The sequence below is a fragment of the Pongo pygmaeus genome, chromosome X, assembly GCF_028885625.2.
Source record: "Pongo pygmaeus isolate AG05252 chromosome X, NHGRI_mPonPyg2-v2.0_pri, whole genome shotgun sequence".
Lineage (NCBI taxonomy): Eukaryota > Metazoa > Chordata > Mammalia > Primates > Hominidae > Pongo > Pongo pygmaeus.
In genome coordinates, this window is record NC_072396.2 from 47,346,177 (window position 1) to 47,367,301 (window position 21,125).

General features: G+C 44.1%; 2 protein-coding genes across 7 annotated transcripts in view; one reads left to right on the forward strand and one right to left on the reverse strand.

The window, feature by feature from the left end:
* The window catches only part of CHST7 (carbohydrate sulfotransferase 7), a 53,491-nt gene that overhangs the window by 22,218 nt on the left and 10,148 nt on the right, over positions 1-21,125 (forward strand). Inside the window, exon 2 of one of the 2 annotated variants that reach the window (XM_054471006.2) lies at positions 2,110-2,737. The exons of the other annotated variant lie outside the window; for it this stretch is intronic. The gene's annotated coding sequence lies outside the window, so the exon portion shown is untranslated. Of the gene's footprint in view, positions 1-2,109; positions 2,738-21,125 lie in introns of those variants that run through there. 2 annotated transcript variants of the gene reach the window in all.
* The window catches only part of SLC9A7 (solute carrier family 9 member A7), a 167,426-nt gene continuing 150,103 nt past the window's right edge, over positions 3,803-21,125 (reverse strand). For 2 of the 5 annotated variants that reach the window (XM_054470986.2, XM_054470984.2), the window contains 3 exons: positions 17,665-17,770; positions 11,312-11,591; positions 3,803-6,664 (listed from right to left, as the gene is read on the reverse strand). In XM_054470986.2, the coding sequence (XP_054326961.1) occupies positions 11,340-11,591; positions 17,665-17,770 (358 nt within the window). In that variant the 3' untranslated portion in view covers positions 3,803-6,664; positions 11,312-11,339. Of the gene's footprint in view, positions 11,592-17,664; positions 17,771-21,125 lie in introns of all 5 variants that reach the window. The other 3 variants (XM_054470982.2, XM_054470985.2, XM_054470983.2) reach the window with 2 other exon arrangements.

Consider the following 21,125-nt stretch of genomic DNA (forward strand, 5'->3'; position numbering starts at 1 on the left):
AAACTCAGGGTCACGGTATTCCTCAGTTGCCAAGGTTCCTAGTCAGTCGGCCTTCTTCTCTCCACCCTTCAGACTCTTATCTTTGTTTTATACATAATATTTGGAGTTTTTAGTTATACTTTGTGGGAGGAATAAGGAGAAGTGCATCTATTCCATCTTGTCAACTAGAAGTCAGCCCATTTGGCTGGGCACGGTGGCTCACATCTGTAATCCTAGCACTTTGGGAGGCTGAGGCAGGCGGATCACCTGAGGTCAGGAGTTCGATACCAGCCTGGCCAACATGGTGAAACCCTGTCTCTATTAAAAATACAAAAATTAGCTGGGCGTGGTCGCGCATGCCTGTAATCCCAGCTATTCGGGAGGCTGAGGCACGAGAATCGCTTGAACCCAGGAGGCGGAGATTGCAGTGAGCCGAGATCATTGCACTGCACTCCAGCCTGGGTGACAGAGCTAGACTCTGTCAAAAAAAAAAAAAAAAAAAAAAAGTCGGCCCATCTGGAAATTGGTTTTTATTAAAAAGACTGAAATTTGACATGGTGGCTCTTTATGTAAGTAACCTGTTGTGGAGGCTAAAGTAACTCCATCTTGGATGCTAATCCACCATGTTGACTTGTGATTAACCCTGGTTCCAGGAATGCCTCTGAGATTTCCAGTTCATCTATTGTTCCTTGTGTCAGAGCACATCCTTACCATAAATCCTGCCCTTAGATCAAACTCCTACTCATTCCCTCTGAAACATGTGTACCTTTTCCTGTGGTTTATAATCCCTGGGTCTGGGGGTGGGGGTAATGGTGTGGAGATCTACCTGTCTTGCAGCTGCTCAAGACCATACTTCTGTCCCTAAGTTCCCCGATAAAATCACCCTGTGATGACAAGCTGGACTTATCTGCCTCCTTCTTTGGTTTCTCAGCCCCTTCTGCATTTGGGGGTCACTTTGCATATATAGCCCTTTCATGAAACATGTGTACTAGCAAAATACTAAAGATTTATAGAAAGGGGCTGGGCACAGTGGCTAATGCCAGTAATCCCAGCACTTTGGGAGGCCAAGGTGGGCGGATCACTTGAGGTCAGGAGTTCGAGACCAGCCTGGCCAACATGGTGAAACCCCATCTCTACTAAAAATACAAAAAATTAGCCAGGTGTGGTGGTGCACACCTGTAGTCGCAGCTACTCAGGAGGCTGAGGCAGGAGAATTGCTGGAACTCAGGAGGTGGAGGTTGCAGTGAGCTTAGATCATGCCGCTGTACTCCAGCCTGGGCAACAGAGTAAGACTCTGTCTCAAAAAAAAAAAAAAAAAAAAAAAAAAGACTCACAAGAAAGGCCTCAAAGCATTTCTGAAATTAGCTTTTCCTTAATGCTTAGTGTGAATCTTTACTGCACATTTTAAATCATCTTGAAACTGCCTTTCCCAAACTTTGCATCAGTAGTTCTATTAAGCTGATGGACAGTTTCACTCCATTAGAAAATGTCAAATTTGGTACACATCCAGGATCAGAGGAAGGATCACAGTAGAGCAAGAAACTGGTGACAGGACTAGCACAGACACACTAGAGTCAGCCCACTTTCCACTGCTCACATAGAGTGATACAAGCAATGTGTTTAAATGAAAGAAGAAAAAAGTTCAGGTGCCACAAAGGTAGAAAGCTGGACTCACTGCCTATCATCTACAGCCTCAGTTTTATAGAATCGTCAGTTGCTGTTGGCATTTTGCACATATGAACTGGTACATGAGTGAAGAATGGATGGGTACATGGTTGGTGCCTAAAGGTACGGCTTCAATCCCAGTTCCTCCTACATGCTACCCAGAAGGTCCCAGAAAGCCCTGTTCTCCTCAGCAGGCGCTCCACAACAGCAGCTGCAGAAAGCGGAGCCATGCTAACAGAGGCACCCCCAGAGTTTTCCCATCTTCACCCTCACCCAACACCTCTTGGGTCATTTTCTCCTGGTCTGTCTTCATAAACCAGAAATGATTGATACTGATTCGGTATGGGTTTGGAAGATTATAGGTTTCTGATTTAAAAGGCCTTATGTCCTCAGGGTCCAACAGACTTTCTTTCTGGGGATTTCTGTGTTCTGAAGTTCAGACGTCCTTTGTTCCTTCCCTTCTAGGTCAGTCACCATGAACCGGGGCACTCGGCATGCTGCCCCAGCATTGGAGAAGCAGCGCTGTGGAGGCAATCTGTCACACTGTCAGAGTCTGGGACTTGACTTGCTACCAACTGCTGTGCAATTCTGCTGAGCAGGAATATCATGAGCTGTTCAATAATGACGGACACATTGGTTGAGATGAAGTTTCCAGTAAGGAAGTGACAGTGCAATGTGGATATTTATGGCCGTAAAATAGGAAGAGCTTTAGTTCCCAGGCTGAACCTGCCACTGCTGGAGCCATTTCAACAAGGCATCCTCACAACAAAGAAGATATGTGATTTGGTACCATTTCACATCAGCAGGTGTCTGGACGAAAACATCAATGTGAATAAGGGCCAAGTGCAGGCCTGTCTATCTTGATTAAATTACTTAATATTAAATAATAGGTCTGGGTAGTATTGTTTTTAACCTGACTCATCTGGCTGTCCTTCAAATAGCTCCGTCTCCCTCTACCCAGAACTGATTTTTAAAAAGTAATTTTTCTCCCTGGGCTGGGAGAACCCTAATGAACTGAAACACATTTTTACTTCAAAAATTTTTCTATCTGGTGTTTTTGTAATTATACTATTAAATGACTCTGGAGTCATGCTAATGACAGGATTTGTTTTGTTTGGATGCAGTTCAATTGCATGGTTTGGGTAAAAGCTAGTCTACATACAAAGGAATATGAAGACTGTGGAAGAAACTGTATATTGGGTTTAAGAATTTCAGCAATTATCCAGTAAGAACCTAAGCATTAAGCTGCAATGTCAAATCCACTTGCTTCAGTCTTACTAGTTGATAGTGCCAACAGTTGGTGATGCCTTTTTCAGGGTTCTACATTCAAAGCCTGTTAAAGATGGTTACAGGCAAGGAGGAGTCACAGGCAGAGGCTAAAGTATATCTATCTATCGATCTATCTTTTAACCCTAATGCACATTTTAGAAAGTCTCAAAAATCTGTTGCTGTGATTTTTACATCCTGTGTTTTTTATTTTTTGGGACAGAGTCTCACTCTGTCACCCAGGCTGGAGTGCAGTGGCACGATCTTGGCTCACTGCAACCTCCACTTCCCGGGTTCAAGTGATTCTCCTGCCTCAGTCTCCCAAATAGCTGGGACTACAGGTGCATGCCACCATGCCTGGCTAATTTTTGTATTTTTAGTAGAGACAGGGTTTCACCATGTTGGCCAGGCTGGTCCTGAACTCTTGACCTCAGGTAATCCACCCACCTCGGCCTCCCAAAGTGCTGGGATTACAGGTGTGAGCCACTGCGCCCAGCCCTATTTTAAAACTGAATTTCTTCAAGCATCTAAATCAGAGGCTTGCAGAAACTTTTTCTGTTAAGGCCCAGGTAGTAAATAGTTTACTTTTTATGGGCCATATGATCTCTGTTGCAACTCCTCAGCTTTGTCACTGTAGCAGGAAAGCAGCCACAGACAGTAAGCAAATGAATGAGCCTAGTCATGCCAATAAAACTTTATTTACAAAAAAAGGCAGTGGGCTGGACTTGGTTCAGGGGCCAGCTGTAGTTTGCCAACCCCAGGCCTAAAGAAAGCTGGAGAGGAATAGCTTACACCCAGAAAAGAACCTCTCAGTGAGGGAAACAGACTAAGAATAGTATCGCACTACAGCCTTCTACCAACAGATGATACTTTAAAATACAAAACAAAATTAGCTCAGCCAGTTAGTTGTTTTATTTTGAGTTTTGTTTAAAAAAAAAAAGAAAAGCTTTGAGAAAATGTGTTAAATGTCAGTAAAGGGCAGGAACACACATGGCTAGCTTTACAATAGCAATCTAAACATACACAAAGGCAAACATTGAGTAAAATGCTAGGGAAAGACGGCACTTTGGGGGCCTACTGCAGTTTTCCTTATTGCACATAAAGGTTGTGGATAACTCCAAGTCTTTAATTTTTCACAGTTATACTTTAATGTCATTTTATATAACGTTTATTTATATAACATACTATAATGTTAATTTTATAAAACCACCAGTTTGCTACTGTTGAATGGAAATAGAAGACAAAATTCTCCCCAATTACACTATGTAAGCTCTCTATAAAAAGTTCCCTAGAAGGTCACATCATTCCATGTTAAATTCGTCCTATTCTATTTTAAAAGTTGCTTTTCAGCTATTAAATGAATCTTGATGGCCTTCTCATTTAACCATTTTCATGGACACAGTGCAACTTTCCAAGTAAAAAGTACCAGATGTATTTTATGTGAAAAACAAAAGGACAACTTAGGAGGAGCTGGCCCTACTATGAAGTCACACTTTGAACGATCAATTTCAGTGGTAAATTCCCAATCCATAGACTTAACACCCACACAACTGAAAATCATCCCTCTGCTTCTCCAAAGCCCACAATTGGAATAATCACAACACAAGTCAGCCCCTAAATGTCCATGCGGTTAAGTCATCCAGTAACACCTGAATTGTAGCCTTTTTTAAGTGCTTGAGACAGCAGATGTTGAGGTTTCCATGCTGTTTACAAGTCCTTTTCTATCTGAGTTCCTCCAACATATACAGGCCCAGACAATTTTCCACTGGCCAAGAGCTGACTGTGACATTTGGTGATTCTGTTAAGCCTTTTGAAAGGTGGTCATCAGAAGGAGAAGGTGACTTCTGCTGTGTGCTCTCATGTCTGCTTTGGACCTTTTCAAAGGGCAGCACAGCAGGCAGCCCTTCCTTCTCATCTTCTCCAAGGCTCAGGTAGCAGAAAACCGGCTGCTTGTGTGTTCCATATGGGCCATGACTATAGTATACCCTGCTTACAAAAATAAGACTAACATCAAAAACTTTGGTTTTGCTCTTTACAATTTTTGCTAGCACTGGGTGACAAGATGTGTTTAATTTTTAAAAAATGTCTATGAAAATTGACACTGGAAAAATTGTTTATCTCTAGGTCTTGTTTTGAAAGGATTGTTGATGAGTCTACTTGCTTTTCCTAGTTAAGACACTAGCAATGGTTTCTACAGTATTTCTCTATATGTTGTTTTCGGGTTTTAGAAAGGGGGATGATCTTTTCAGGTATCAAAGTGGTAAAAGCAGTATTCAGATGGGTTGTTTCTAAACTACAACTCTTGGCCACTAGATTCCTTTGACTTAACTGTATCAGAATGTAGCAGCCGACACTGGCAATCCAGAGTGTCAGTTAAAGAACAACAGAAGAGATCAGTAGCAGCCGACACTGGCAATCCAGAGTGTCAGTTAAAGAACAACAGAAGAGATCAGAACTCAATGATACCAGTCTAATGTATATGAAAGACTTGTTCCTGAACTAATTAATCTATAGAATCAACATCAAAAGGCAGACAAGAAACTTGTCAAGTTCCCCACTTTTGAAGTGGAATAAGAAGTCATATACTTGTGAGATCAGCAGGCTGACTTTCTAGCAGCCCTCATTGCAGATAATCTTTCACAACAGATGGTAAAATCAGCTTTCTGATACACTCTTAGAACTCACAACGGGTGCACAGTAGGTTTCCAAGTGGGTGATTTTCACCTCTGATGAGATGCTCTAACACCCTGCCACTGTTTTTCCCCCTAAGTGCATCAGTGGTGTTTCTACATTTGGAAATCACTTGTTCACATTAAACATCTGGTATGATTACATTAACTTCCACTGCAGACAAGGACAGGGAGAGATAGGATGATGGGATGACGTCAAACAGACCAACAGACCTCTATTTTGGAAGGAACTGTTAGTTCTTTGTCCTAGACCGAATCGTTCATGGATAGCTGAGATACCCTTTTGCATGTTTTCTAAAGAGATTCCATTTGTCAGCCAAACCACAGAGGACATTTTCGGGTCTAGAGAACACAGCCTGAAGAGATCCTTGCTGTTTGCTTGATGAAACATTTGATGTCGCAGTGTGATTTCTGCCTTCCAGGCATCAATGCTTATTTGTCTGATCACCCCAGTAACCACCCTGGATGCTCGGATCCATATGCCCTTCCTGTGTTTGTTTCCTAGGAAGAAATGTGGCCTTGTTTAAATTCCAAATTTTCTTCTCTAGGAGAGAAAGTTCAGGTTTCTGGTAGTTCTCAAAAAGTGTACTAAAAGGAATGGCAGCTTTCATCTTCTCTCCGTCAGGGCTATACAAAAGTGTGCATCTCCTTAATTACCTGCTACGGAAACCACCACCATCACCATGTGACAGCAAAGGACCACAACCTTCTACTTTGCTCCAGCAGTAAACGGGCCCACCCACCCTTATTCTGAGGAATCCAGTGTGGACTCAGGCATGAGGATAGGTGAAGGAAAAGAAAATCTGACTCCAGAAGGGACTATTAATTTAATTCCAGGTGAAATTAAAAAAAAAAAAAAAAACAGCTTCCCAGAAACCTTCATGCTTGATTAGTCAGCAGCTCAGTTAAGACAATACCTTCCCTTTATTCCCCACAAGTGGGAACCAAGATGACAAGTTTTTAATTCTCCCCATACATACCCCAAGTCACCCTTCTCTTTCCTTGAAGGCTCCAAGGTTTTCGTGATCTTTTCAGCTGTACTTTATGGAGTATGTTCTTGAGTTCTGCAAAGATTAGCATCAAACTCTCTCACAGCTGCCCTGTCTGTATTATTGATCAATACTCAGTTCGTTTCACATGACTAACAATTTAAAAAAACACCTTCATCTGCTAGGCCATTCTTTAAAATCAGATTCCAATTAGGGTCTGCTGCGAGCTCTAGACAAAAGGCTCTTGTCAATCCTGGCTGCACATCAAGAACACTCCTGAGGTTCCAAACAAAGCATGGATTCCAGGTCCCACCTGAAGCTACTGAATCTGAATCTCTGAGGGGAGGGCCCTTGCACTGATTTAAAAACAAAAACTGGCCAGATGATCCTAATTCACAGCCAGGGTTGAGAACCTCTGCTCTAGAACATCGGACTCTGCTGAACTGTCATCCCCACCAACCCAGAACAAATACGTGTATAAGATGACTTGGGTTTACTCTCTTGGAAGAACTTTGTTTAGTTGGATGTACCATTACTTAGCAGTTTCAATCTGATCTTATGCCAGACTGGCAGCAGATAGTTGGCCTTGTGTTGAATGATGCCTGACACGGCATAGGCAAAATGCTTCTAGATGTGGAACCACCTGACGAATGGATTCACATTCCCAGGACCCCTGGTAAGGTCAGGGTTATTCTCCACATCTTACAAACAAAAATTAGGACCAAAGGTCAAAAATTAGGACCAAAGTGCCTTACTCTGATTCACCAAATATTTGTAATCAAATAAGGACTTAGAACACTGGAAAGCAGTTCTGATTCCAAATGGCTGACAGCTCGGGGTTAGTCACAAAGGCAAGAAAGGGAGACCAGCCTGCATTTCCAGCTTCCTAACACACAAAGAAAGGCCGGGGTAGGGTTACTGGGCAAATGCTACAACTAGGTTCTGGGCCCTCTCTTCCCTGGGTAGGCCTTCTGGGTGGGCCTCCTGCCCTATACAAACCATCCCCAACCCACCTTGTTTACATTGAAACTACACTGTTGTAGACAGCAATTCAGGGAAGAGGACAAGCCATAATTAGGACTTCCTCCCTGTTTCCCCTGTCATCTCCACACAGGAAAACCCTGATGGGAAGCCCGCCCCTCTAGTTTTGGTCTTGGCAATCTACATTTCCTTGTATGTGAGTAGATCAGAATCAAATGTTTGCAATGAAGACTACAAGACCCTTTGGGGATAAACACAACACTCTATGAATTGAACTAAGACTAAGAAGGGAAACTGGGTGGTTATTTTTCTTCCCTAAGAGAGTCATTTCTTGTAATCTTGTAAAAGCTTTCTAAAAAAAACCAAAATAATGGCCAGGGGCGGTGGCTCACGCCTGTAATCCCAGCACTTTGGGAGGCAGAGGCGAGTGGATCACAAGGTCAGCAGATCGAGACCAACATGGTGAAACTCTGTCTCTACTAAAAATACAAAAAAATTAGCTGGGTGTGGTGGCATGAGCCTGTAATCCCAGCTACTCGGGAGGCTGAGGTAGGAGAATCGCTTGAACCCAGGAGGTGGAGATTGCAGTGAGCCGAGGTCATGCCACTGCACTCCAGCTTGGGGGATAGAGCGAGACTCCATCTAAAAAAAACAAAACAAAAAACAAAACAAAACAAAACAAAACAACAACAACAACAACATAACAGCAAAGCCTTGAGGTGAACAAAGAACCATCACCAGGGTGTGTCTGTTCATTTTTTCCCTCCAACATTAAGTAAGCAATATAAGATAAGCAAAGCTTTATAAAGACCCAACCAAAGACCCAAGCAGCCTATCTCTCCATCTCTGCAAAACAAAAACAAAAATGAAAACAAAACAAGCCTTGCCTTTTAGATTTATATGGCATGACTGGTCATTACTAAGATAGCTCTGCTAAATAAAAAATCCTGTGCTGGTTCTGGACTCCAGCACATATATAATACAGGTCTCTGCCAGGCCTGGTAGCTGCTGTCTGCAACCTCACCCCAGGATATAAGAATTTCCCTTCCAGGGGCTATGAAAGCTCTTTCTCTGGCTGTGGGGTGTAGGTCTTATTCTTAAGTCCTTCACTAGCCTAGTTGACCCTGAGGCCTCATGGGTTTGGGTAGGTTGTTTAGCATTTTTCAAACTTCCAAAGCCCATGGATGACCATAAAATCAAAATGGACTTTATTGTAGATAAAAAGGAAAGAGGAGAATAAAAATCATTCAACCGTATTTTTTTTTTTTTTTTTTTTTTTTTGAGACAGGGTCTCATTCTGTTGCCCAGACTGGACTGCAGTGGCATGACCTCAGCTCACCACAACCTCTGCCTCTTGGGCTCAAGCAATCCTCCCACCTCAGCCTCCCAAGTAGCTGGAACTACAGGCATGTGCCACCATGCCTGGCTCATTTTTGTATTTCTGTAGAGACAGGGTTTTGCCATGTTGCCCAGTCTGGTCTTGAACTTCTGAGCTCAAGTGATCCTCCTGCCTCAGCCTCCCAAAGTGTTGGATTACAGGCATAAGCCACTGTGCCTGGTCTCAATTTTATTTTATTGAACCATATGAAATTGACACTCCTGTTTTTACAAAATGGTCGAATATCAGCAAACTGATATGGCTCAACCTAATTAAATACATATTTTCCTGATTTGCACAAATTATCAATTCAAACACAAAGTTGTGAAGCAATGTCTTATTTTAAAATTAAGCATTAAACATGCGAATTGAGAAGATTAAATGACTGATTTCACTATGGGTGGACTAGACTGGGACACAATATTTTGTCTGCCATCATAAGAAAAACTGGCCAGTATGGTGAAACCCCGTCTCTACTAAAAATACAAAAAATTAGCCAGGCGTGGTGGCGCGTGCCTGTAATCCCAGCTACTCAGGAGGCTGAGGCAAGAGAATTGCTTGAACCCAGGAGGCGGAGGTTACAGTAAGCCGAGATCACGCCACTGCACTCCAGCCTGGGTGACACAGCGAGACTCCATCTCAAAAAAAAAAAAAAAGAAACAAAAAAAGAAAAACGCCCACATTATTGAAAGCATTTTTTAGAAATTGGGTTGCCAAAAATAAGCTAGCACTGAAGCACAGAGACATTAGGAGAAACTCAAACTTTTCCCGAGAGGTCTTTCTGTATTTCAGCACTACAGGTGTGGGCAGACAGAACAGCTCATCCAGAAAGAATCCAAACTGAAAACCTAACTTTCAAATCACACCCACACGTTAAGCTGGTGCAGCAGCCTCCCCAGATACAAGGAAAATGACCCTTCTCTGCATGGCACTCAGTGGTGTAAAGACACTCGGATTCTTAAGCTTATAGAAGACAGAACTTTCTAGTGGGCTGAAAATACTTAACGTTCCATTGTTTGCCCTCTGATTCCTCAGGTGGCCACTGAAATCTCATGCATTCGTCGGCTCAAAGTTTGGAATTCTACCCAGTCTTGAGACTACATCTTGTATTTCTTTGCAGTAATTTTTTTGCATTGAGATTTCTTTCCCTCTGAATTCTAGCCTGGTGCCTTGTAGGTTTCTTGCTGCCTTCCCTTTCCCAGATAATAGCATCCTACAAAATTTGGTGTTATTTCTAAACCCAGAGTAGATATTTCAGTCCTAGTGATTATTTCCCTAGGCTGTCAGCTCATATGGTAGCCCTCAAATGTTGAATGCTGGCCGGGTGCAGTGGCTCACACCTGTAATCCCAGCACTTTGGGAGGCCAAGGCAGGTGGATCACGAGGTCAGGAGTTTGACACCAGCCTGGCCAACATGGTGAAACCCCATCTCTACCAAAAATACAAAAAATTAGCTCGGCATGGTGGTGGGCACCTGTAATCCCAGCTACTCAGGAGGCTGAGGCAGGAGAATCACTTGAACCCGTGAGGCAGAGGTTGCAGTGAGCCAAGACCACGCCACTGCACTCCAGCCTGGGCGACAGAGTGAAACACCATCTCAAAAAAAAAAAAAAAAGTTGAATGCTTTTTGCAGTGATACCATCATCAGTTTCTAAATACCTCCTTTTCTCAGATTAATTAAAAAATAGAGTATAACACTATTTGCCTTTGGTTTTAAACGTTTCATAACTACTTCTTTATGGATATAGCCAGAGAAGGAACTATAATTCTTCGTTCCATGTTGAAATGTTCATGGATGTATTTTCAAATCTTCAGTCTAGAAAAAACACAGGCAGCATAAAGTCAGGAATCCTGATATGAGGTTGCAGTCAAGCAGCCTTCGTTGCCAGAGCCTCCAAATTGCTTTTTCATGTTTTCTGTCCCATTTAACACCAGTTTCTCATAATCCTTGGAGTTCCGATCTCAATTGCCTTCCTTCTCTTTAACTTGATATTTCTATGGTCTGCTTGACTTGCACTGCTGTGTACTGAGATGCAGCCTCTCATGGGAGGAATCCCCCCACCCAGCACCTGCCTCGCCTTGTTCAGATACTGCAGGTGAATGAATTAGGAGACCATTAAAGCATGCTATTTGTTTTGTTTAACTCTGAAACAGCGCACTACTATGTGAAAAAAGTGGGAATAGGTCTACGTTTGTCTGAATTTAGAGACACTTTTGCCTCACCATCTGCATTGTGAGTTAAATTTTAAGTGTTACGATAGCTTCAGACCCCAATAAAATAGAAGAGTTAGTTCAATCTAGTCACTGCCCCACCTCAAACAACACTAGGGCTTGCAGCTGTCCTCACCCCATCGGGAGCCTACCCCATCGCGCCAGGGCTTGGGGGGAAAGTCAAGCATTATCTTCCAGAGGAAACACTAGGCGGGTGCCCCGGCTCGAAACCTTCTGGTCCCCCATTCCCAGGTCTCGCTCCAGCACTTCCTCCGAGCTGCTCTTCGTTCTCCGGCTGCCCTCCAGACTTGTGGAGGCGGTGTGCGAACTTGAGGAGCCATTTGCAGTCACTGTGCTGTCCCCGTAGGTCAATGTCAGGTCGCCTTCAGTCAGGATGAAATCAGAGTCTTCCTCTCTCAGTGGCTCTTGGTTCTGAAAAGTGCAACCAACAACAACAACAAAAATGAGAGACTGATATCTTCCAGGTTTGGCACCAACCTCAATCCCAATCCCAACTCCTCATCTGAAAACTGGGGATTATGAAACTTGCCTGCCTTTAGCCTCTAGCGTGGTAACTGGATGTAAACTGTAGAGGGCCAGGCACAGTTGCCAGGACTAGGACTTAGAATACTAGAAAACAGTTCCTGATTTCAATGTCTGACAGCTTGGGGTTAGTGAAAAAGGGAAGAAAGGGAGACCAGCCTGGATTTCCAGCTTCCCAATCAACACACAAAGCAAGGCCAGAGTAGGGTAATTGGGCAAACGTTGCAAATAGGTTTCAGGTACTGTCTTCTCTGGGTAGGCATTCTGGGTGGGTCTCCTGCCCTATACAAACCGTCTCCAACCCGTCTTGTTTACATTGGAACTACTCTTTGTCGTAGACAGCAATTCAGGGAAGAGGACAAGCCACAATTAGGATTTCCTCCCTGTTTCCCCTGTCATCTCCCCACAGGAAAACCCTGATAGGAAGCCCACCCGCCACATCCTCAGGTGGATGAATCAAATGATCGAGGGAGAGCAAAGTTGCAACCACTTGAACTATCAGATGGTAGCGAGAGTGTCGGAGGCGGCATGAGGTCAGACAGGACCTTCTTCCTCCAATAGATTTAACCAACAAAACGAGGGGAGGGCCACAACCCAGCTCCCCCGCTGCATTGAGGCCTATTGAGTACTGTGCACTGCCTTCTGGAAGGGCAAACACAGTGTCAAATACGCTGGGTAAACTGATTTTTTCTCTCCTGTTTCCCACCAACCCTTCAAAGTTCATCTGAAGTCCTGCATCCTCTTATGAGACAGAGCCTCCAGGGCGCCGAACTGGCCTCTCTGACCCCCTCAGGGCCCCCGCGCAGTCACACTGCCCAAGGCCATGGGCAGATTCCCCCAGATCAGCCCCATCTAGATGACAAACGCCAAAGGGCAGTGACCTCCTTCTCCACGCCTTGGCACCTTCCTCAATGGTGCTTACCTCACAGTAGGTGCTAAGTGAATGCCAGGTAAATGCACCAGCTAGGGAAGATTCATGGGTTGAGTTTCCTCTCCCAGACTTATTTCTGTGCACTCACTGGCAACAATCACATACTTGTTTTCTGCATTCTCAGTGATGTCAACTTCCCTACACACAGTCTACACTGTGACTCCACTTAACTAATGCTTCAGCATTTTTGACAGGCAAGGACGCAGCTCCTCTCACTTGCTGCTTCAAATCCTCACTGGAATGGTGCAAATGCCCAATGAGATAAAAGTCCTGTATTCAGGCACATGCTCAGAGCACAGTTCTAAAACTTGCTTTAAACTCCCAAATTTCCTCCTCTTTACCAGTGTTTAGAAAGTCCCGAAACTCAATCTGCTTTACAGTAGCCTTCTTTCTTTCTTTTTCTTTTTCTTTTTTGAGATGGAGTTTCACTCTTGCCACCCAGGCTGGAGTGCAATGGTGCAATCTTGGCTCTCTGCAACCTCCGCCTCCCAGGTTCAAACAACTCTCCTGCCTCAGCCTCCTGAGTAGCTGTGATTACAGGTGCCCGCCATCATGCCCAGATAATTTTTGTATTTTTAGTAGAGATGGAGTTTCACCACGTTGGTCAGGCTAGTCTCAAACTCCTGACCTCAGGTGATCCTCCCGCCTCAGCCTCCCAAAGTGCTGGCATTACAGGCGTGAGTCACTGCACCCAGGCAGTAGCTTATGTCTCCCATCCGAATTTCCAACTCCCGGGGAGTTCACCTTCCCTGTCTCGGCACATCTCAATTCTCCCATTCATACATGTGCTACATAATGATTTTGTTCATCTCTGTCAAAATCTCTCTGCCAGGGCTCTTGGCTCCCAGTTTTCAGGGAAATGGTCCTGGCACATATTTTACTGCTTCAAGGTTTGGAGCCATGGAAGGACAGAGGCAAACGCAGGATAACTGCAGGTGAGGGTAATTCTGCAAATGAAGGAAAGCCCACCACAGCACCACAGAGGAAACCCTGGGCATGAACTGTGATGTGGTCCGCTTTCACTCCTTGCAGAGGGAAGCAGGGCCTAAATTAACTGACAGGAGAAAACAAGACTGGATGTCAACCCATTGCATTTGCGAAACTCCCAAGCTCAGACATGGTACTCAAGGAAAGGTCATTCAGAAACAAGGCCATAGTAAAACCCATGGAGGCTGGGCGCGGTGGCTCACGCCTGTAATCCCAGCACTTTGGGAGGCCAAGGAGGGTGGATCACGAGGTCAGGGGTTCGAGACCTGCCTGGCCAACATGGTGAAACCCCATCTCTATTAAAAATACAAAAATTAGCCGGGTGTGGTGGTGGGCACCTGTAATTCCAGCTACTCAGGAGGCTGAGGCAGGAGAATTGCTTGAATTGGGGAGGCAGAGGTTGCCGCAAGCCGAGATTGCAGCACTGCACTCCTACCTGGGTGACAGAGCAAGACTCTGTCTTTAAAAAAACAAAACAAAACAAAACAAAAAAACACCCATGGAGAGGCCAGGCATGGTGGCTGACATCTGTAATCCCAGTACTTTGGGAGGCCGAGGCGAGCGGATCACTTGAGGTCAGGAATTTGAGACCAGCCTGCGCAACATGGTGAAACCATGTCTCTACAAAAAATACAAAAATTAGCCGGGCATAGTGGCACGCAGCTGTAATCCCAGCTACTCGGGAGGCTGAGGCACGAGAATCGCTTGAACCCGGGAGGCAGAGGTTGCAGTGGGTCAAGATGATACCACTGCACTGCAGCCTGGGCGAGAGAGCAAGACGGTCTCAAAAAACAAACAACCCATGGAGAGTGATTCTGACATCAAAGCCTAATAATGTTACATGCAGATGATAAAACTAACCTGCTCCCTTGAATTCTAGATGATAGGATCGACACAAGTTTGTTTTGTTACGCTGAAGGTCTATATAATCATGTAACTAGCTGTGCAATTAAGTCTGCTATGAAAATGCAGTGAAAACACCTGCAAACAACAGTGTGTGGGGATGTGTGCATTTTAAATAACCAGAGGTCATTTTCAAAAGTGAAAGAACATTGTCAGGAAGCTGGATACCACACCTAATGGTTTAACGTTAGTGGAAATAATGACTAATGAACATCTTAGAAATCTCCAAATAAAGTTGGCAAAGTAGAAAACACCTTTTAGATGGTGGGTAAGAACCATGCAACAGGTGTCAAAATCTACGAGAACTGCCCAGTCTGAGACCCTCACCAGGCACTAAACTTTGCAGTGAGCCCCTTCACCTCTGTCAGTTTTGGGTTCCTCCACTGATAATTTTGAAGAGACCCTTTGCTCCCACTGTCTCAGCAGCAGGCCCCACCATGTCTGGAGCTGGCTGAGACCCTAGGCAGGACTCCGGCTCAAAGCAGCAGCAGCAGCAGGACTGAGGGTGATTCTCACTAGAAGCCCAAGTCACTCAGTCTTAGGTTGGCTGTGGGGAGTCACAGCTGAAACATGACCCCCAGAAGCAAACTTGGAGTGGTCCCTTGAACTGCTGGGAGAAGCACTTGAAATTGATGCAATTGTAAGCTTACTGAGTTTATGCCGAGTTCAAACTAGTCCAGATATTCCTAACCTATGAGCAAGGGACTGGTTAGTAAGCTTCAGATTAGATAAGGTTTTTATAAAGTTTTAATAGTGGATTTGTTGTTTTACTATTACATAGACATGAAAAGTGATCCTTATTAAAACCCCATTAAGATGGAAAGTTTTACAAAGTGTTTAGAAGAGACTAGAGTTAGAAGACAAATTTATATATATAAACCGAGTGAAACTTAAGATCAGAAAGTGTAATCACAGTTGGGGCTTCATTAGTGGGAGAAGTGGAGATGCCGTCAGCACCCTTTGTCTCCGATGATGTATGTAAAGGGCCCCTACTACCACTTTAGACAGCGGGCCAAACTGAGCAAACCATTCAGCATTCAGCACAAGACAGCTTTTCTTAAGTAAGCCAGTAGCAGGATGAGAAATTACAAAACAAAGTTTTTAATCTATTGGCTTGTGTCCTTCTAACCTAACAGGTAACTAGCATTATTATTTAGGCTGATAGATATTACATTTAAAACTTACCACAAGCATTAGACATCACTTCACAAACTGGGAGCAGTTCTACGGAAATGGTGTTCTCACCATCCTACATATTTATTTTTGTCATTTAAAACCAGTTTATCACAGGTGGCACAGGAATTTCATTTTTATATGGGGAGGAGCCGTGGGTGTTGGAAGTTCAACTATCTTTAAGAGAAAGACACATGAACGCTACTGTCACATTTGGTGAAATTTCCAAGCAACGGCTGTGGCAGATCTACATTTTTACCAGGCAGAACCTGCTGTGAAGGGGGTGAAACCCAGTAGCCCAGCTGAGTTTCCAAGTGTAAAGTTCTGTCGCTGCCTACCAGGACTTTTCAATGGTCACCTTCCTCTGAGGGGGCCAAGGAGGGGTCCGAGGGCCTAGGGATGACAGACACACAGAGCTTACTCTCTGCAGCAGCGGGTTTAGGACACACGGTGACTTGGCAGTTGTCATCCCTGTTCTTGAAGGAAGAGCGTGCCATTTAAGGAGCTGCATCCTCCAATCTCGGCTGCTCTGATGTGGCTGCCTTTCTCTTCCGCCCCAGCGCCCCAGCGCCCCCACCTAGCTATGGTGTCCACATCCCTTTCCCCTCTGTACCACATGAATGTGCACTGCCTTTCCTAACCCTGCTACCCCTTGTTAGAACTTACCTGTTTAGGGCCGTTCTCTTTCAGATCTAGGCTTTGTGTTCTGCCTTCTCATCACCAATCAAGTAAACTGCAGGTTATTTGCTAAGAATGTGAAGACCTGCATGAGGGTCCCAGCTAATTACTAACTGTGGGCCCGGGGCCAACTCACATCCTCTCTGAGATGCACTTTCCTTCTCTGTAATGCTGCAGTACTCACTGATTCATGGTATGACTCAAAGAATGAACTTAGCCTTTGTGAACTCTAGAGCTGTACGCAAATTTTAGAAATTCTTTTCTTCTAGGGCATAATGACTGTGTTAGTGACAAGATGATTAGGATGGCCAAAGAGGGATGAAGGAAGGCCTTTGACCTCTCCTCTATTCCTTCCACGTGGGTAGCTACCTTGCTCTCTCTACCTCTCTGCCCTGTACCCTGCAACCCACACCAGGAGTTCAGGAGTCAGCCCTAAATCTAAGACGTCCACCAGTGTACATGTTCTTTTCATACTGTGCTGAGTCTATTTCTAGAATCTGAAAATGGAAAGAAAGGACCTAACCATATCAACATAAATAAACTATTTAGAAAAGGAATCCTTGCATGCTTTGTGGTTCAGTGTATCTTCATGTATTTCATCATTTAATGCTCCCAGCCAGCCTGTACTACTAGGCCCATTTTATAGATTAGAAAACTGAGATGTAGGCTGGGCACGGTGGCTCATGCCTGTAATCCCAGTACTTTGGGAGGCCGAGGCGGGTGGATCACGAGGTCAGGAGTTCAAGACCAGCCTGGCCAACATGGTGAAACCCTGTCTCTACTAAAAATACAAAAATTAGCCCGGTGTGGTGGCAGGCGCCTGTAATCCCAGCTACTCGGGAGGCTGAGGCAGAGAACTGCTTGAACCCGGGAGACAGAGGTTGCAGTGAGCCGAGATTGTACCACTGCACTCCAGCCTGGGTGACAAAGTGAGACTCTGTCTCAAAAAAAAAAAAAAAAAAAAAAAAAAGAGAGAAAGAACGGAGATGCAGAGCACATCTATGGCCTGTCAGGGGTTGCATTCCAATCCAGTGGCTCTGATTCCAAATCCAGTGTTCTTCTACTATACCACAGTGGCCGATGTTGGGGAATCCCATTACCCTGGTAAAAAGTTTCTCTATTACTATGCAAAATCTATAAACATATGTAAGATGGCCATTTCAAATCAGCTTATTAGAGAAGCAAAAATCTGTGGATTTGGAGGCATGAGTATGATGGTTTCTTCCTCCTATGTAAGACACTGCCCTGGCAATAGTGACCAGGACTCCAACCCTGATGTGCAGTACTTACATCATACACCTGGGGACTGGTCAGACATCGAGCTAGTAAGCCACACCAGGCGGGGAGCGTGGTGGTTAGTGGGGGACCGCTGTGTGTGAGGATGGGCTTCAGGTAACTTTAAAATGTGAATTAAGGAAAAATGTCTTCAAAGAAAACATATACACAACAAAATGTGCTTAAAAAATCGCCCGACATTCCACCCACAAAAACCTTCTTTTCCTCATTTTACTAGTACAATACACGAAATACTTGTAACATGCAACAGTTTGAATCAAAGAGTAAGATACGCCCTATCAGCCTTAAACAGTAACTGTTAACTCTCAGGTTGGTAATTCCCAATTTTCAGTTCAAACGTGTATTTGATTAATTAGAAATTAGATCCCCCTTCTCCTTTTGTCATGTTGAATGGAAGTTTTGGTTTCAATCAGCATTTCAACCTCTGACACACAACTGGCTCCAGGCCTTGGAAACAGGAGATAGTGTCCCTGGAGTGGGGAGTTGCAGCCCCTGTGTCCCCTCTGCTCTTGTTCTCTGCATGGATTCCTGTTAAAGCACTCTACCCAGAGGGCAGGTGGTGGAAATGTTGAAGTTGGACAGGACCTTAGAGGTAGCCTGGGGCTACTATAAAGGCAGAAACTGAGACTTGGCAACATGAAATGATTTCAGTAAGGTTACTCCGACTGTAAGTCTCTCAACTTCCCATACAGGACCATTCTTCACTCTACCCACAGCTTCTCTCCTAGATGCTAACACAAGGCTTTTCAACCTCAACACTATTGACATTTAGGGCCAGATCATTCTTTGTTATGGGGGGCTATTCTGTGTATGGTAGGATATTGAGCAGCATCCCTGGTCTCTACACACTGCAGATGCCCCTCGACTTATGATGCAGTTACATCCCAATAAGCCCATTAGGTTGAAAATATCATAAGCCAAAAATGCATTTAACACACCTAACCTACCAAACATCACAGCTTAGCCCAGACTACATCAAATGTGCTTAGAACACAAACATTAGCCTACAGTTGGGCAACATCATCTAACACAAAGCCTATTTTATAATAAAGTATTGAATATCTCATGTAATTTATTACATACTGTACTGAAAATGAAAAACAGGATGGTTGTATGGGTACTCAAAGTATGGTTTCTACTGAATGCAGATCAATTTCACACCATATTGTAAAGTTGAAAGATCCTAAGTTGAAGCATCTTAAGTTGGGGACTGTCTGTAGATGCCAGTAACACCGTTACTCCCCTAAGTTGTGACAATAAAAAATGTCTTCAAAAAATTGCCAAATGTCCCCTGGGAAGCAAACTTGTCCACTGCTCTAACATGAAGGTCAATGGATAAGCAGAGAGCTTATCTTGCTTGTCTGTCACTTGGTGAATATCGGCGCTACCAAACGCACAGCCCTATGTGGGAAGCTCCATGAAGCACCAGCCACATTTTGATACAGCTGGGACCACTTCTGAAACCTACAGCCTAAGCAATGTGGAAAAGGTGGGGTCTCAGATGGCCACTTCCACTACAGGGATGGCCAAGAGACTTCAAAGAAAGTTAAGGAGATGCCACCGCCATCTGTACCTAACAGGATGACTGCTGGGAGCATCACCCCTCACTTTGTTTTCATTTAGAGCAGCACAAGAGAAAAGCAGCTCTCTCTAGAGGAGGAGATGGAAGGGAGACACTGGAGCATGCTTCTAGTTTCAAATTACTCAACCAAAGAAGATGTGCGGGCCTGGTTGGAGCTCTGTTTTTTGTTTTGTTTTGTTTTTTTGAGACGGAGTCTCGCTCTGTTGCCAGGCTGGAGTGCAGTGGCGCGATCTTGGCTCACTGCAACCTCCGCCTCCCGGATTCAAGCAATTCTCCTGCCTCAGCCTCCCAAGTAGCTGGGACTACAGACGCGTGCCACCATACCCAGCTAATTTTTGTATTTTTAGTAGAGACAGAGTTTCACCATGTTGGTCAGGATGGTTTCGATCTCTTGACCTCGTGATCCACTCGCCTCGGCCTCCCAAAATGCTGGGATTACAGGCGTGAGCCAACGCGCCCGGCTTGGAGCTCTTTATATGCAGAACCAGCTCCCCTTTGCTGTCCTTGAACCACATTCCCAGGGAGAGATGCAGACCAGGCGCTCCTCCAATTTGGGAAGAGCCCCTACAGGCCTGTCAGTTTTCTTGTGTCTTTGGCTCAGAAGATGACAGAGGCTCAGATCTGTAGAATGACAAATACGCAGGAGGCCAGGGGAACTCAGAGACTGCTTTTCAGTTCTCCGCCTCAGGTACTCCAAAGACAAGCTCCCCCTTCCTCCTCTCCAGAAGGCCCCATGACAACTTCTTCAAAAAAAGAAAAGAAATATGTGTATATACATATACATATATATATATAACCAGTAAGCTATATATATGTTTTTAAATATTCAAACTGTTGAATGGGACAAAATAAAACATCAAGTCTATCCCACTCTAGTTGTTCTGGTAATCACGTTACAACTTTAGATAATACACTTCCCCCCCATTTCTTGATTTATAAACTTTAGTCAGAGGCTTTTCCTTCCTAGTAAGGACGGTACGTTTAACCCATTTACACTCCTGTCTCTTTTTTCCAAATTTTTTCTTCCCAATTTTTATTATAATTAACTTTATACTGGAGATATATAATATTTGCTTTCTACTTTATAACTAATAAGTAGATTTTTTATGCTTTGTGTATAGATTGAGTCTAAGTGTTAAAAACCAGTAAGCAGGCTGGATGCAGTGGCTCAGGCATGTAATCCCAGCACTTTGCGAGGCTGAGGCAGGCAGATGGCTTGAGCCCAGGAATTCAAGACCAGCCTGGGCAACATGGTGAAATCTCATCTCTTAAAAAAAAAAAAAAAAAAAAAAAAAAAGCAAAAATTAGCAGGATGTGGTGACACATGCTAGCTACTTGGGAGGCTAAGGTGGGAGGATCACCTGAGCCTAGGGAGGTCAAGGCTGCAGTGAGTTATGATCGTGCCACTGCACGATCAGTGCAGAGTGAGACCCTGTCTCAAAAAAATAAAAAACACCCCCCCTCAAAAAAAAAAACAAAAACAAAAAACCAAAAACCAGTAAGCAGCATTTGTAATATAACATCACTGCATGAATGCTGTTCTCTGGAGAACCAAGCACAGTGGTTGGAGCAATATAAAGGGAAATGTAATAAATACACTGTCATTTAAATTTTGTCAGTCAGAAGAGAACCCTTGAGTATCTTGCCAAATAAAAGATCTTTTCTTTTTGACTTTGTTCACTTCTTCTGAGTTATAACAATCACTGTCCCCTTTGCTGGATTTTGTTTTGTTTGATCTTTACGTTATTTTTCTTCCTTCTTACAGGGTCTGCATGGTGCTAAACTTTCTGAATTTTTACATGTCTGAAAGCTACCCTCCTTCATTCTCTTATTTTTGATTGACAGTTAGGGTGTAGAATTCTAGGTTCAGACT